Here is a 15,242-nt window from a genome sequence, read left to right as displayed (position 1 = left end):
CCTACAAAAATTCCCGGAACTTAACGCAGTCCATACACAAGTGTGGGGCCACAGGAAGCTATAGAGCAGATCACCCAGAAACTAACATGACAAAACCATAATGGAGATAATACAGCAATATCTAACTACAAAAATACATGCATAACGTTACAGTAACATTAAAATCCTGCCTTACCATTTCTCTGCCAGGTTTACGTTGCAGCTGCTCATGATTGTAGCAACACCGTCTGGTTGCATCCAAGATGAAAATGGTTTGCAGAGTTGCTTGAATAAGGGTGATAATAGCAGACAGCAGTGGCAGAATCATGTGGTCCTGTGTTTGAAAGAATGTACAACATACATCAATATATTTAGAACTTTTACCATAATGTACCTGCATTTGAAAAAATTTGTCAGTTTTCCTTGCCAATAAGCAGTATTTAATTTTCTATGTCTCGCTTGTAAGTATCTTTCACCAATGTCCCCCTTGTCCTACCTCCTTTTAATTTAAATTAGGCTTCCTTTGACCACTTTGTCTATTCCTTATAGGATCTTGTATGTTGTGATCATATCTCTTCTGTTTCTATTCTCCTGTAAGGTTGTGAGGGTGAGTTTGCTCAACCTGTCCTTATAGCCAAGTCTTCTCAATTCTGGTACTGCTATAGTTCTATACAACTAGAACAAGTGGGTACAAGGTACACACTTCCTCTTGGCTGGCAGTTTATTGGTTGGGCTTCTTTTACGAAAGTTATAGCTCATCGTCAATTGTCTTGTTTTTCTACTGTGTTCCAAGCTTGTCACTTTTTAAAACCATTCTTAGCTTGTTCCCTAATTATGCAGCATACTGCTGGGATTTTTTATGGGTTACCTCAATGTATACAGAACTTGTCATTCAGACTTAATTTTGCTTCGAGTCTTCCACCAGGTTTTCAAAAGCATTTTCCGACATCTCTGTCTTTATGGCATCCAGACAATGGTTTTCCTGTCGTCTGGTTAGTATGGGCCAGTAGTTACCACACATGGCTTCCTGGGCAAGTTCCAGAAGTCAAAGTTCGGTTTCAGACTGGGTCAGCGTTATTTAAGGATTTCAAGACAGTAGCCCCCCTTTACTTTTAAAAACCAACAAGGTCCATTGCCTTTTTCCATTCTTTTCTATACAAACAGAATCTTTACAGCGAGAATGTTACTATTACTCTTGTATTATTGCATTCACATTGTTGTGATTCTTAATTAGTGTAAACGAGTGAGGCAAGGCCCCGATGCTTTATGCAGGGTCATATGGATATTGACTAAAAAGTGTATTTAGCATCAGTTGGCATCTTCCACATTCAGTACTCCTCCCTGTTTGAAGTGAGGTGCATAGTGTATCAGAGTGGTAAACTCCTGTTGCGAGTTCATCACACACATTTTGATGTATGTATAGTCACGTCATTATGAATTTCTCTCACTTCAACAGCATATTTGCAAACCTAACACCTGACATTACTATCTTCTGCAACTCATAAAATATGATTAAGTATAGTATGTCAGAAACAGCATTATAATTTTCTATAAAAAGAAATACAAGGGATTTTAGTATATAGAACTCTTCTAGGCTCTTACCGTCAGAGTGTAGTGTCCGCCAATAACGGTGAAGGAAGTGTAGATGTAAACTCCAGTCTGAGCAATTAAGAGAAGGATGTTGTCCAGCTCTATGTCTCCTTCCGGTACAAATTCTAATTCTCGCATCTGTACCATCCCTATTACCACCGTTACAGTAGCAACACTGATGATAAACGTAGAAAGGGAGATATCAATGTCAACTGTGAATGTTGGCGAGACAAGAATAAGCAAGTGTAAACAAGCCGAGATAACAGTGTAGCGTGATATTTCCACCACCTCCAGATTACCCTTTTGCTGACTACTGTTTTTAATTTCCTATAAAAATGCAACCCATCCTCCTGAAATAATACTACTTATGCTAATTATTTAGTTAAAAGTACCAGTATATAGTGGTGGGCCACTTGTACTGTACATGTATTTAAATTTCATTGTGGAAAGAAAATAAGCTAAACTATTAAGAATACATTTTCCTTATATACTGATTGGACTATTTAAAAATGCAAATAAAAGAAATATTTACCCGTATACAGAGAGTTCGATGATATTAGCCTCTAATATGGCTAGAGACTTGTAATCATCATTGTTGATAAGCACGAAAAATAATATGAGGGAGATGATGGTAAGCACAAGGACAAGGATGCCCATAAACAGACCACGGTTAGCGTGGGCACAGTCCACAGAGTAGTGATGGCGAGCTTTGCGAGCTACGTAAGTAGAAATGTCAGAGTCCCCATCATAAGCCACTTCAGGTTTGTTGATGTTCTTCCATATCACATAGAGTACACCTGGTGAAATTTATATTAAGTTTGATAAAAAATAATGTAGCTTAATGTGTACATTAAAATTAATCTACATTATTAGCACAGCTCATTTATTATATCCAAAAGTAATTATAATTAGTGTACCGTCTACTCACCAGCACAGAGTAGAGAATATTCAATAGTACATGGGAAGAGGAAAGGAGACGCATTATCAACAAGCTGCCCCATAAGTTGAGAGCGACGACATTCGTAGATACTGAATGCTTGCTCACCAGATCTCCGCACAATATGATGATGACCATCACTTGAATTCTGAAAGAAAATGTGTTGAAATTTCAAAATGTTGAAGTTTATAATGCATGCTTAACATGCATTATAACCTTATAACCTAAGTTCATAACCAAATGAAAAACACACAAAAACTTTAATAATAAACTTGTCCACAGTGGCCAGGAAAGTCACAGGAGCCTGGTGTGTGAGTGCCATAAGCTAGAGAAGCTACTGAAGGAAGCTTTCACAGATGAAAATCATGTAACTGGCTCATAAGACTTTCTAGGTTATTGTTTGCAATCTGAGCCCGTGGAAACATCCCCAAGCTTCACGTCACATGGGAAGTGAAGTACAAAGCTTAATAACAATAGGCACCTTCCTTATATCATAATATGCAAATACCGAAAGTTTCAAACTAATTTGCCAAAAGACACATTTAAGGTATTGCAAGAGTACTGCAACTTTTAGAAGCAAAAACTGATAGTTGGTAAACCATAAGGAATAACTACTGGAGAAAGCTAATAATATACAAAGAATAAAATGAATCTACATACCAAATGCAAATCATGCAGTTGAGGAGTATGTGGCAGATGATGAGACTCGTTCATCACTGGATGTACTGAATGGTCAGCTACGATGTCATGAGGTTTGTTGCCATGACTACCCAAGATAGCTTCCAAGTCACTGGTATGACTTGCAGTGCTCTCTTCATGATGACCCTTTGTTCTGGAGTGGCCTAGTGTGACAAAGGTGTGCATCACAACGATAAAGTAATGTGAAAACAAATTTACAGTGTGACAATATGTTAAGTTAGCATTATAAAGTTTACATATTAAGTTAGCAGCATAAAGTTTGTATGATGAGTTTGAAATATAAGTTTGCATGTAACATATAAATTTTTTATTAATACACAAGTGAGAATACCTAACCATTATTATTTTAAGGAATATTTCAGTTTAACAATTCATTTACTAAAATTGCTAATTTATAATTTATATTTATCTTTGCAAAAACATCTTCAGGAATTTTGAACACCTAGTAACAATAGCTTATATAGGATCTAGCATTAGATTTCACTTGTATAGCGAGATGGTGAACAATTTTGTTCTTCTACATAAAACCTTTAAGAGATGATAATGATAAGCAGGCAATGAGTCACAATAACGTGGCTAAAGTATGATAACAAGACCACACACTAGAATGTAAAGGGACGACGACATTCTCTATCGACTTGAGAATGGTCCAGGACGGACCGAAACGTCGTCGTCCCTTCACATTCTAGTGTGTGGTCTTGTCATCATGATAATGATAAATATCTAACATATACATACTAGCACTCTTACAAAGTACCTAGCACTTGGTATCACAATAATCATATTACTTACATAATATATTCACCAACACCTTAATAACCCAAACATACCTCCTTATCAAACAATGGTGCACATGCTAAGGTTTGTTTCAGTGATTTCTTAATATATATATACACATGGCTTCCAAAGTTTTCATGGCAATTTATTTTAAAGATGAAACATATCTACATATAAATTGAAACAAAACTTATAATATGTTGGAAAACAGTTTATCTATGAACACAAGTAACCCTTAAAGAGCCCCTTATCATCATATGTTGATCTCCTAGGCCACTGTGCTTATTTGAATTTAATAACTTTATTTAATATTGACTGGTTTGTATGCAACTAATGTAAATAGGGTTATGATACATCTACAAGGATGTAATGGTATGAACGCAGATCCATGAACAATATCTACTATCGTTTTCTAATTGCTTTCTATGCAATGAGGTAATTGTGAATTAGTGGCCTGTGGTAAACACTATTTCTGTACTGTTGTTAAAACTACATATTCTATTATGTAGTAGTCTATGCCTGTCATAATCAAGTATCAACTTTATTGCATATAGTTTGTTAAACTTCTTGAACATCTGACATATGTTAGTTTACTTCTCATTTAACATTAGGAGTTTATCCCATTATACATATAAATCATTTTATCTCAATTATTCTAAGTATTGCTTGAAACACTTTGCATAGTAGTGGCTTCATTTAATATGCAACCACTGTATGTACCTTCACATATACCTCTCTCTTATGCTTGTATTGTATGCAGATTTTTTATGAATAAATTATTATTAAATTGTTTTTAGCACAAGGAAGGTGACCATTTTGGTGACAATCACTCTTTAAGGGTTAGTATTTATTATTGGGTGTGTCTGTCAATGCCTAAAGGAACTCTGGTCCCATTGCCATAAATATTACAGTATATAGTTTTATTATTTGAACTAACTCCTTGGTGGTCTTTTCCACACTAACATTTTTAGTGTTATATCTTTTAATAAAGACATTTCCACGTCTTTTCCATTTATCACTTACTATGAAATTTAAAATAGCTCTCATTCTTTCTTGTTTTATATCTTAAGTTCAACTTCACTACCATCTTTATTAATTAATTCTATTATTGCCAAATATATGAATTAATTTCTTTCACTTTATTTATGGGTTGGGTTATTTGTCTTCAGCCACAATATTGTGACATACTCTGCACAATTGCCAATTTGTGTACAAGTCTAATTTTATATTAAGATTATCTTAAAATATATACATATACTGTATTGTATATTATATAACATGTTTTGATTTGTTTATATTTAGATACTGTATACTGGAAATACAGAAGAGCATACATAATCACCATTTATTCTTAAGTAACAGTTGCAATCACTTGCAGAAGAATTATATACAGTATTATTATTTTGCATTATCTTTTCACTACAAAATGAGCATTCACTTAACCTGTACTCATAGCTGAGCTCTTTCAATTATGGTACTAATCTAGTTGCAAACCTCTGTACTTTCTCCTTTCCTTTTGTGCTTCACAGTGTGGGTTCCTCGGGGACACATAGACAGTATATATGGACTTAAAAGCCTCCTTGTTTAGATTCTTGAATCCTGTTTTTGTGTTTGCCAACTTACCATATACCTGACACCATCCTGTTCACCCGAGCTTCTAGTGTTAGTGTTAGTGTTGGGATTATATCCACTCCAAAGTCTTTCTAATTGTTTTTTCTAGTTATAAAGAATACATACACAGTGTATAGTCACTCCATCCTTACAACCAGCTTCCCAATCCTTGTTTACTATCACACACTCGCTATGGCTGGCCATCATCTAGCCAGCCTTCCTAGCCTCAACTTCTCTTAAGAGTTCACAGACACCTTATAAAAATTTTTGTATGTCTTCCTCACTATCTTAAGACAAATACATGTATCTGACCTGCACAACCACTTCCACAATGAAATTCATTATTGGCTACATGTTTAATGGTGACAATATCAATTGAAATAATTAATGATATCAATCAATATGGTTCACCAATATCACTTCCGAGAATAAAAACCCGATACACACCTGAATAACCACTGTATATATAAATACACGTCATTATAAATATTGTATTAGTTTTAAATTTAAAGTTTTGTATTAATTGACTTCCCAGGGTTATGTGCATGCAATATAACTTAGTAACATGCTTCCTCCTATGATGGATATCAATTTCAGTATTTGGAACACAGTTTATATCACATTAATATAATTCCACTATTATAATAGTGATAAAATAGTTCTTCACTATTAACACAATCTGTTAATGCAGTCCGTCCAAAATTGTTTAATCAAATGAGACAATTTCAAACAAAATAACTGGATATAAACCGAGGTGCAACAATTATACAATGATACGGTGAATAATAACTATTTTCATACAATATAGGAATTAATCTGTTATTTTTTCAGGTACAGGAAACTGTACCTGAAAACCCGTTTTATTGTGCTTATGCTTTCTGGCAGGTTTTTCTCAGTTTTAAGTTGATTTCTCATCCCAAAAACCTCTTACCAGAGAGCCAGATTCTGATTCCTGGTCTCCGAGGCCCGGTGTACCACAGTAAGGCTTGGCTGGATCACCCAAAAGCTTGGGAAGCTACTGGGAAGACCCTCACAAAAATACGTGTAATACTTTACACTTATGGCAATTAAGATACACTTCATGAGCACCGCAGAAAATAAATTATTCTTTACTTTATGTATGACTTTAGCAGCTTGAATGATGGCTACCTGCTGACCTACATATAGGGATGTTAGTTTGAAGGTTAGTTGTAACCCAAGAGATAGATCTGATTTCTAATCATACCCTCAAAACCAAGCAAAAGTACCATACCATATTTCTCCCAAAGCTCCAAAAACTGCAGATACTAATAGTTGATAAAAGCAGGAAAGAGTATGACAGCTTTTAAAAGAAACAGGCTATGTATGAAATTATTTGGTGATACATTAGCATATAGGCTTATTTGCAACAATAATACCTTAAAAATTCAATACAATTTCCTGATTTATAAACTTCAGATTTCTGGCATCCAGTGCACCAGGACATTCACCTTACTGTAAGTACACAAACTTACCTGCACCTATGACCTGTAGCCAGAGATTTCCTGCAAAATAAGACTTTAGTGTTTATATGAGAATGCCTAATGTGATCAGAATACCTTTAGATGGGATGCCAAGTTAGGAAGACTAACAATGGTTTCATATCTACAATATTCATTCAACAGTTCTCAGCATAATGATTTTATGAGTACAGTATTATATACATTTTGTGTGCCATATACATTTTGTGAGTGATGTATATACATTTGATGAGTGCCATGTATTGTACAATTTGATGAGTGCCATATTCTGTACAGTATATTTAATGATTGTCATACAATCCTATTACCTATTTACTGACTAGCAGTAAATAGGTACCTGGGTATTAGCCAGCTGTCACGGGCTGCTTCCTGGGGGTGGAGGCCTGGTCGAGGACCGGGCCGCGGGGACACTAAAGCCCCGAAATCATCTCAAGATAACCTCAAGATACACTGTACAGCATATTTCATGAGTGCCATACACTGTACAATATATTTGGCAAGTGTCTATACAACAGTAATATTAGTGACTAAAAATCATTTATACTTTTCTGACAAACTGCATATAGTATTTTATTTCAACACTGGAGTTTTCATTTTGGTAATAGGGGTAAAGCCACTATTCCTTTGAAGTGCAGAAATTACATAAATTTATGCCTGCAATGGGTACAGTGTACCCTCAAAAATCTGGACCTTAAAATAATTCAAATTCATCTACTTCCTGGGTCTTGAACCTAGGTCTTTTTGACACCAGAACTGGGGTTGGGAAGCCCTCAATGGCAAATGGCATAAAATTAAAACAATAAAAAATTATGCCTCGTCATTCTCATAAAATGGAGAGGAAACAGTTGCCCCCCTTCAGAAACATGGGTAGGTGCCTACACAAGCCAGTACAGTATAAGGTATGGACCTGCAAACAGCCTGCTGCCTGTTATGACATTGCCCTCTTTGCAACCACCCAAGGAAGAGGCACAGTTAACACTAAAGACCAAAGACAACACACAATATATACACACCTAAAGGCAGAAAAGCATCTGAACCCAGCAAACAATAATGAAGGCATCACGGGTGACTTTTTGGATCACAGAACACAGTAGAAAATCCAGAAAAAGCAGCAACAAGAGGGGCCCCAGACTGATACAAGTAAAGATATTATGTAAATAATATCCCTGTTGCTTTTGAATTAGAACACCACCACAACCTGCAATCAAGATGGGAGGACTAGACAATAGTCCAGTCTTAATAGTCTTAATGCAACCCTGGCTATAGGTACAAAGTGTTAAACCTCCACACGAGCCAACACTAGGTACAGCACAAAAATGTATATAAATAACTCCTCAGCAACAGGTTAACTCCTTTGCTGGTCAACCAAGTCCCTAAGTCCTCTAAGCACTGTAGAAGGTTCTGAAACACTACAAACTGTTATCAATAGTCTTGGAATAGGCAATGAAAAACAGAATGATGTTTAATGATGGCAAGTTCCGGGTACTGTACTTAGGTATCATAGAAATGAACTTTAACAAAATATAAGGTATAAGACACAAACAGATCTCAAAATAAAATAAAATGTACAGGAACTGGGAATTACGATGTCTGACAACCTGACATAGTTAACATAACCAAGCAAATATAGTGTCAGCCAGGAAAATGATAGGATGGACTACGAGACCAATCAGATCCAGGGATTCCATTGCTATGCTCCTATTTAAATAACTAGTGCTGTCCTGCTTTGTGAACTGTTTGGTACTCGCCTTCCCTTTCAAAGCAGGAGAGATTTATGAAATAGAGGGAATAAAGAGAACATATATGGCACACACGATAAAGCATCCATATTATTGGGACCATCTCAAAGCTCTCAAAATGTAATCTCTAGAAAGGAGACAAGAGATGTATCAAATAATACATGTATGGAGAAAAAACTAGAAGGCCAGGTTCTAAATTTGCATAGTAAAATAACATACTGGAGCAAACAATATGGAAGGAAATACAAAACAGAACCAGTGAAGAGTGGAAGTGCCATAGGTACAATTGAAGAGCACTGTATGAACATCAGAGATCCACGAGTATTTAATACCCTCCTAGCAGAATAAGAAATATTGCCAGAACAAAGGTGGACTTCAAGACACAAGCAATTAGACAGACAAGTTCCTGCAAGAAGTGTATACATGGGGCTGTGGGCTGCTCCATGTTACAAGTCATTTAGACCAAGTTATTACAAGTTACATGAGGGTAGACGAACTACCAGGTACAATCCAGGACCTGAGGCAAACTTGAAAGGAGCCCACCTCAAGAAGGAAACTGAATTCCTCAGAGAAGACGACTGGTGAGAAAATTTTTTGCCAAAACAGCATCCAGTGAAGCACAAGTGAGGCTTGTAAGACACTAACTTCATTTGCTCTAGTGGTTTGCCAAGAAATATTTTGGCCGACTGGGTTGAACTTTACTGTAAGCGAGTCCTCTGAGTTCGACACTTTAGACAGTTCCACAGTAATTATATTAAAATGCAAAGAAAAATCACTCACAAGATGGCACACAAACTTTAGTTAGATGCTACAATTACCTTCAATTAACACAAGGTGCAAATATCAATCTAGTTTTCCACTAGCCATATCCTAAATTTAACAAACTAAGCTGCATGCATAAGGATTACTTTTATTAAAGCTTATTAAAACTAGAGCTCTTTTTTATGTTCACTAAAACTAAAGCATTTCATAAAAATTAAAAGTATAGTACTGTATTACATATACAGTATTAAGTCAATGTGCCTTAATGTCTTGTTATAGTTTCACACATGATCATTAGCTTAACTCATGCTAAGATAACTTTCTCATGACCAGGCATTATGCCTCTTTTGTCTCTAAAATGAATGATCACATGAAGAATAAGTAAGGGTTATACACATTTTGTTAAGGCAATATAAGTAATTAGTAAGATAAGCAATTAACAAAAACAATGAGGTAACATAAGTACTGTAACTCAATAAGGCAATTTTAAGATTTTTTAAGTAACAAACAAGATTACGTTGCTGTAGTTAAGGCACATTGATCTTATAAATTATTATGATTATTAAAGTTAGTCTAAGCTTTACATATACAGTATTGACAACTTTTTATGTTAAAGATAATTTAAAATTAATTTTAAATTAAGACAATATATACAATTTGGAGAATATGCAGGAACAAGTCAAAATAAATTAACAAAAACATACTTTAACCAGTTCAAGTATAGAAAGTCTATGATACAGTACATAATTAATAGGCAGAAACATGTTTTATATCAGTTTTCTATCTTGACCGTCCTTTCATTATGACAAAAAGGTGTTAATAAGAAGCCCATCTTGAAATGACCAGCTCGGAAAATGCAGTACTTCTACAATGTTGACTATTATCTGTCGTATTAATGATAAGAAGTGGTGTTGCTGCATCAGACACCCAGTCATTCTTAGTACAGTACTGTGCAACACTATTTCTTACCTCCATCGTGGCGGCCGTGACCGAGCGTCAGGTTTATGATTTCGTGTTTGGTTTCCTGAACGAGGACATTGAGCCATATACAGAGGTTAGTTCCAATCATGTGCATCAAGCCAAATCTTGCAATGACTCTGTGACGGCTAATAGCAACCTGAAACAGACCTTTAAGCAATGAATGAAGCTTTGTTTTGTAAGAGAACTGATATTTAAACTATTAAATAAAATTTATCACACTCGGTATTTAATAAAAATGTACAGAATAATGAAAATATTAATTTAATTTTGTTTAAAGACTTTTCCTTTACCAATAATGAGTCACCGTACTATGGAAAAGAGGGAGAAAGGAGAAGGCTGCCTCTTCCCTTATTGATACTTTTTCTTTGATAAACATTACAAAGCATACCTAATCAACCAGGCTGTGACTCTAATGTCAGGTTGTGAGCAGCTGCGGCAAACAGTCTGGTTGATCGGACCACTAACCAGAGGCCTGGTCAGAGGCGTTGATCCTCGGAATCATTGACGGGTATTTGACAGGTAAGCAATCAATACATTTTTTCCATCTACACAATGCTCCTTTCATTAATACAAAAAGTATACTATGGAGGAAATGAAGGCAAAACGAGGCACTTTATTAGGAAATGAGAGTTCCCAAACCTGAAACTATGACCCAAAAAGTGAGACAACCAAAAGCATGAACCTAAATACCACATAAGGAGCCCTGCCCTGATCCTGTAACTACCAGTGTAAAGGACAAGTGTTGAATGTAATGAAATGCTGTTTTCTGGTGAGTTTTCAGTAGCCTCCTCAGCTATGCCACTGGGCTGCCAAAAGCTAGCTTTTCAAAAAGGAAAACAAAAGATTAATAGTACAGAAAAGACAGACTGGGTTTATAATGGAAGAAAAATGCACGAGAAGAGGGCCCTGGCAGAAGAACATCGGCTCTGCACCAAATGATCAAGCACCGCACACACATGCGATAAGGCTAAACATCCACCAAGCAGTGAGAAGCCACCACCCAGGTGGACAACTAGAAGCCTCAACATTTGACATGGACATACTGTATTGATAAAGAAAGCTGACAAAGCAGCAATCTTCCTAACATCATGTGAACAGGGATGAACCTTCAGTTGGTTAAGCAGCATAACTTCCTGAAGAAGAGCATGAAGGTCCCTAATCCAACAATCAGAAACAAGAGCTAGAAGGAAAACTGCCTTCAAAATCAAGTACCAAATGTAATGAAATGCCCTTATTACAAGCCACCTAATATGTTCCCCAGCTAAATCACTGGAACAGCCTTAGGGAATCATACCAAGTCTCTTAAGACCACTTCAAGCTTACTGGGAGCCAAAATTAGAATCTGGCCCTTTTTACAATGAAAGGAAAGCTAGACAAATTTGCCAGAAAGTAAAATTGTATCAGAAGAAAGCAACTGCATGAAGGAAATTAGCAATCAATCCTGAAGAAAACAAGGCAAACACTTATTGCTGCACAGAAAATACCCTATCTGTGAGCCACCCAACCACCACCATTTAGTAGTCCAGGCCACCCAAATTCCTGCCAACCAGCCATCTTATTAACAAGCTGCCAAAGCAGAAACCCCCAACTCCCATGGGAAATGAGGGGAATATGGATATGGGAACCTACTGAGTGGTCCACTATAAAAGGGAACGTCATTACATTTAACGCTTTATTTCTGGGAAGGCCACCTAAGTAGCTCCCTTCAGCTAACTCACAACAGTGCCTCAGCAGAGGAGGCTGGCACAGTTGAAAGGGAAACAAAAGAAAATACAACAGAAAAGATGTACTTGGCTCACCCTTTGGAAAAGATGGCAGGAGAAATGGGCCTGAGGTGAAAGAGCATCAGCACTGGCCAAACATCCGAGCATTAAACAAGCACGGAAAGTCAGGAGACAACCACTGATAACTGAGAGGCCAACACTTGGAAGGACATCCAGAAGTCCTGAGCTTGTATGCATGCTATGAACACATGGGAAAGAAACCTGATACAACAGGAAAACTGGGTGAAGGCCAGAAACAGGGTCCACAGCCTCAGAAATGAGATATCCAAGGCAACCAGCTGAGAAGACCCTGGCACACAGTCTAACAGACAGCTAAATATTGAGCAAAGCAGCCTGGAAACTGCCAAACACAGCCCAGAAACAACAGGGCACACAGCTCAAAAACCACCAGGCATACAGCCTGAAAATGCACAGGCACACAATCCAGGCAGATCAGAGCACAGCCTGCTCACCTATGGGCACACAACCTAGAAACAACCAAGTTTGTGGCCCTGGAACAGCAGGGTATAGAGGGAGGAAGGTGCATCAAAGATGCCCTGGAATCCAACACAACTATGTGATACATCAAGCTAGTCCCCCAAAGCTCACCTTACCTCATAAAGAGAGGTTCTGGTCTTGGCTCCCAGTAGGCTCAGGTGGGTCTTGAAGGGCTTGGTGAAATTTCCTAAGGCTTGGCAGACCCAATGCAATAGCTTGTGGAGCTACTGAGGGGGGCCCCTCCTAAAAATATTCTTATTATTAGAGTGAATAGCTATAATCTACTTAATTTGAACAAAATATCGAGTGTTTAAGTGGGTGGGTGGGGAAGACTTTGGGTAAGAGTAGATGCGAGTTGGTGAGGGGACTGGTGGGTGGGTTTTAGTAAGTTTTAAAGCAGGTGTGTGATTATGAGTGGGTGTTTGGTAGCGAAGAAAGAAGAGGCGAATGATGTATTACACTTTAACATGCACTCTTACTTCAACCCATTCCTTGGTAATATTTTCCAGTAGACAAATGAGTCTTAAGTGCGAGTTATATAATAATAGTTCATATAATTTAAATTAATGGTCATACATAAGCAAACATGGTGTGTAAACATGTGCTATACAAGGATAAACATAGTGTTCTCTAAATGAACAACCAACAATAATTATTTAAATGAAGTTCTTTTTCCAGCACAATCATAAAAGGTAAATTATGTAGAGCTAACAGCAGAATTTAAGATATTTTTAACAAAAATCTATCTAAAACAAACCCTTGAGTTAAGGAAGATGAAGTACATCTGGATGAAAGTGAAGAGCATACGTGCAGCAGGAGATACAACAAGGAGAATGTTTGCACAGTCATCATCAGCTTTCAGCTCAAAGTACTGCCCAACTTCAAGGCCACTGTAAATCATACTGCCAATCCCAAACACTGCGGGGAAATAACATTCTCTGATTATTCTGCTTTTAGATACAAACAAAATAAGTTATAGTATCAACATGATCAATTTGGGACACCAATTACTGCAGTGCAATATGACATATCTTTAGAATCATTCACCCATTCACAGACCAGCATCTGACACACATTATAAGGCAAGAGGAGCTTGGGAATAAAACATCAACCCAAAACTTTTTTAATCCAACAGAAAACATAAGCACATCAAAATAAGCAATTGCTGAAAGGAAATTAGTATCTCTGCAGAAAACATGATAAATGACCATTGCCACATGGTAAACACCCCAGGTGTTATGTGCCTTACCACCACTAGATGGCAGTCGAGATCAATAGGGGTCCTAACCAGCAAAGCACCCACCTCATTCACTCGCCTGGTACAGCCACGGTCACACGTGTGTGCCGAGCCCATATGCAGTTGCACATTGGGTCATTGCATGGTTTTATAACATTTCTTGGCTCTGGTTGCGTGTCAGGGTTATATTCCATGGTGGCCGGCTTGCAGCTCCTTTTTCCTACTAAAGTTATCTTCTCGGAACTGTTAAGATTTCCTTCTCTATGAGCTGAACCCTTTTGAGCCATCACACTTCTGATTAATGCATGGGTTTATGCCCCACTTCAGGGCCTCTTGATGGAGGAGTGACAGTAGTTATCCGTTTGCTTGTGTGGCTATCGTTCCTGGCTCTGCTCTCTGCAGTCGGGCTCTATACTATGGCCAAGGGTGTGTTTGGGTTGCCAAAGCAATTTTTCTTATCTGTGGTTGCATACTTATACCTTTTCTCACCAGGTGGTTCAGGTCAGAGGTTAGGTGTTTGCTCAGCCGAGATGCTTCCCATGCATCTGGCCTACCTGTTCATCTGCCTCTATACTTTATACTGCTGTAAACAACTTTTCTTAATGCAATTCGATGTTCTTAGATCCCCATGATCATTCTTGCAGCCTCTGTCACTCCATCTACTGGATTCAGGGGTCTTTTCATGCCACCTTCTTGGGTGGTGGCTCTGTCTGGCTGCAACAGTATTGTTGTTCTGGCTTCTGTTGTCTCTAACTGAGCTGGGATGTGTGGCTGCCAATCTCCCCTTGTTTTATGAGGAAGATGTTGAGCATCTTGTTTAGGGCACCAATGTTAAATTCATACCAGTCTCCTCTACTTAAGCTATCAGCTGACTGGTTCAACTAGCATTCTTGGCTAGTGATGGTTTGTTCAGCTTTCCAGCCACTTCCATTAGTCTGGGCTCCTAAATGGCCTCAAGCTATGGTCTTGCAGCCACTGACAAATGGAAGGCTGGCCAAGGCTGCCCCATCTGAGGCTTTGATGACTGAGGGGAGCCTTCTATTCCATCCTCGTACCCATCAACATCTTGAGTGTGAAATGGAAGTGGACTATGATAGGGATAGGGATAAATTGTCATTGACATATTTGCATGTAGGTGATGTCGTGTTCTTTACTGATAATGAGTAAGAA

General features: G+C 37.6%; 1 protein-coding gene across 1 annotated transcript in view; it reads right to left on the bottom strand.

Moving 5' to 3' along the window:
- The window catches only part of LOC138350762 (proton channel OtopLc-like), a 41,996-nt gene that overhangs the window by 9,281 nt on the left and 17,473 nt on the right, over nt 1-15,242 (bottom strand). Inside the window, 7 exon segments of the mRNA XM_069302031.1 lie at nt 176-313; nt 1,582-1,744; nt 2,102-2,366; nt 2,498-2,654; nt 3,167-3,348; nt 10,563-10,710; nt 13,593-13,753. Coding sequence (XP_069158132.1) covers nt 176-313; nt 1,582-1,744; nt 2,102-2,366; nt 2,498-2,654; nt 3,167-3,348; nt 10,563-10,710; nt 13,593-13,753 — 1,214 coding nt within the window.

The sequence above is a fragment of the Procambarus clarkii genome, chromosome 47 (genome assembly GCF_040958095.1).
Source record: "Procambarus clarkii isolate CNS0578487 chromosome 47, FALCON_Pclarkii_2.0, whole genome shotgun sequence".
Classification (NCBI taxonomy): domain Eukaryota; kingdom Metazoa; phylum Arthropoda; class Malacostraca; order Decapoda; family Cambaridae; genus Procambarus; species Procambarus clarkii.
This window is presented reverse-complemented; position numbering and strand designations above follow the sequence as displayed.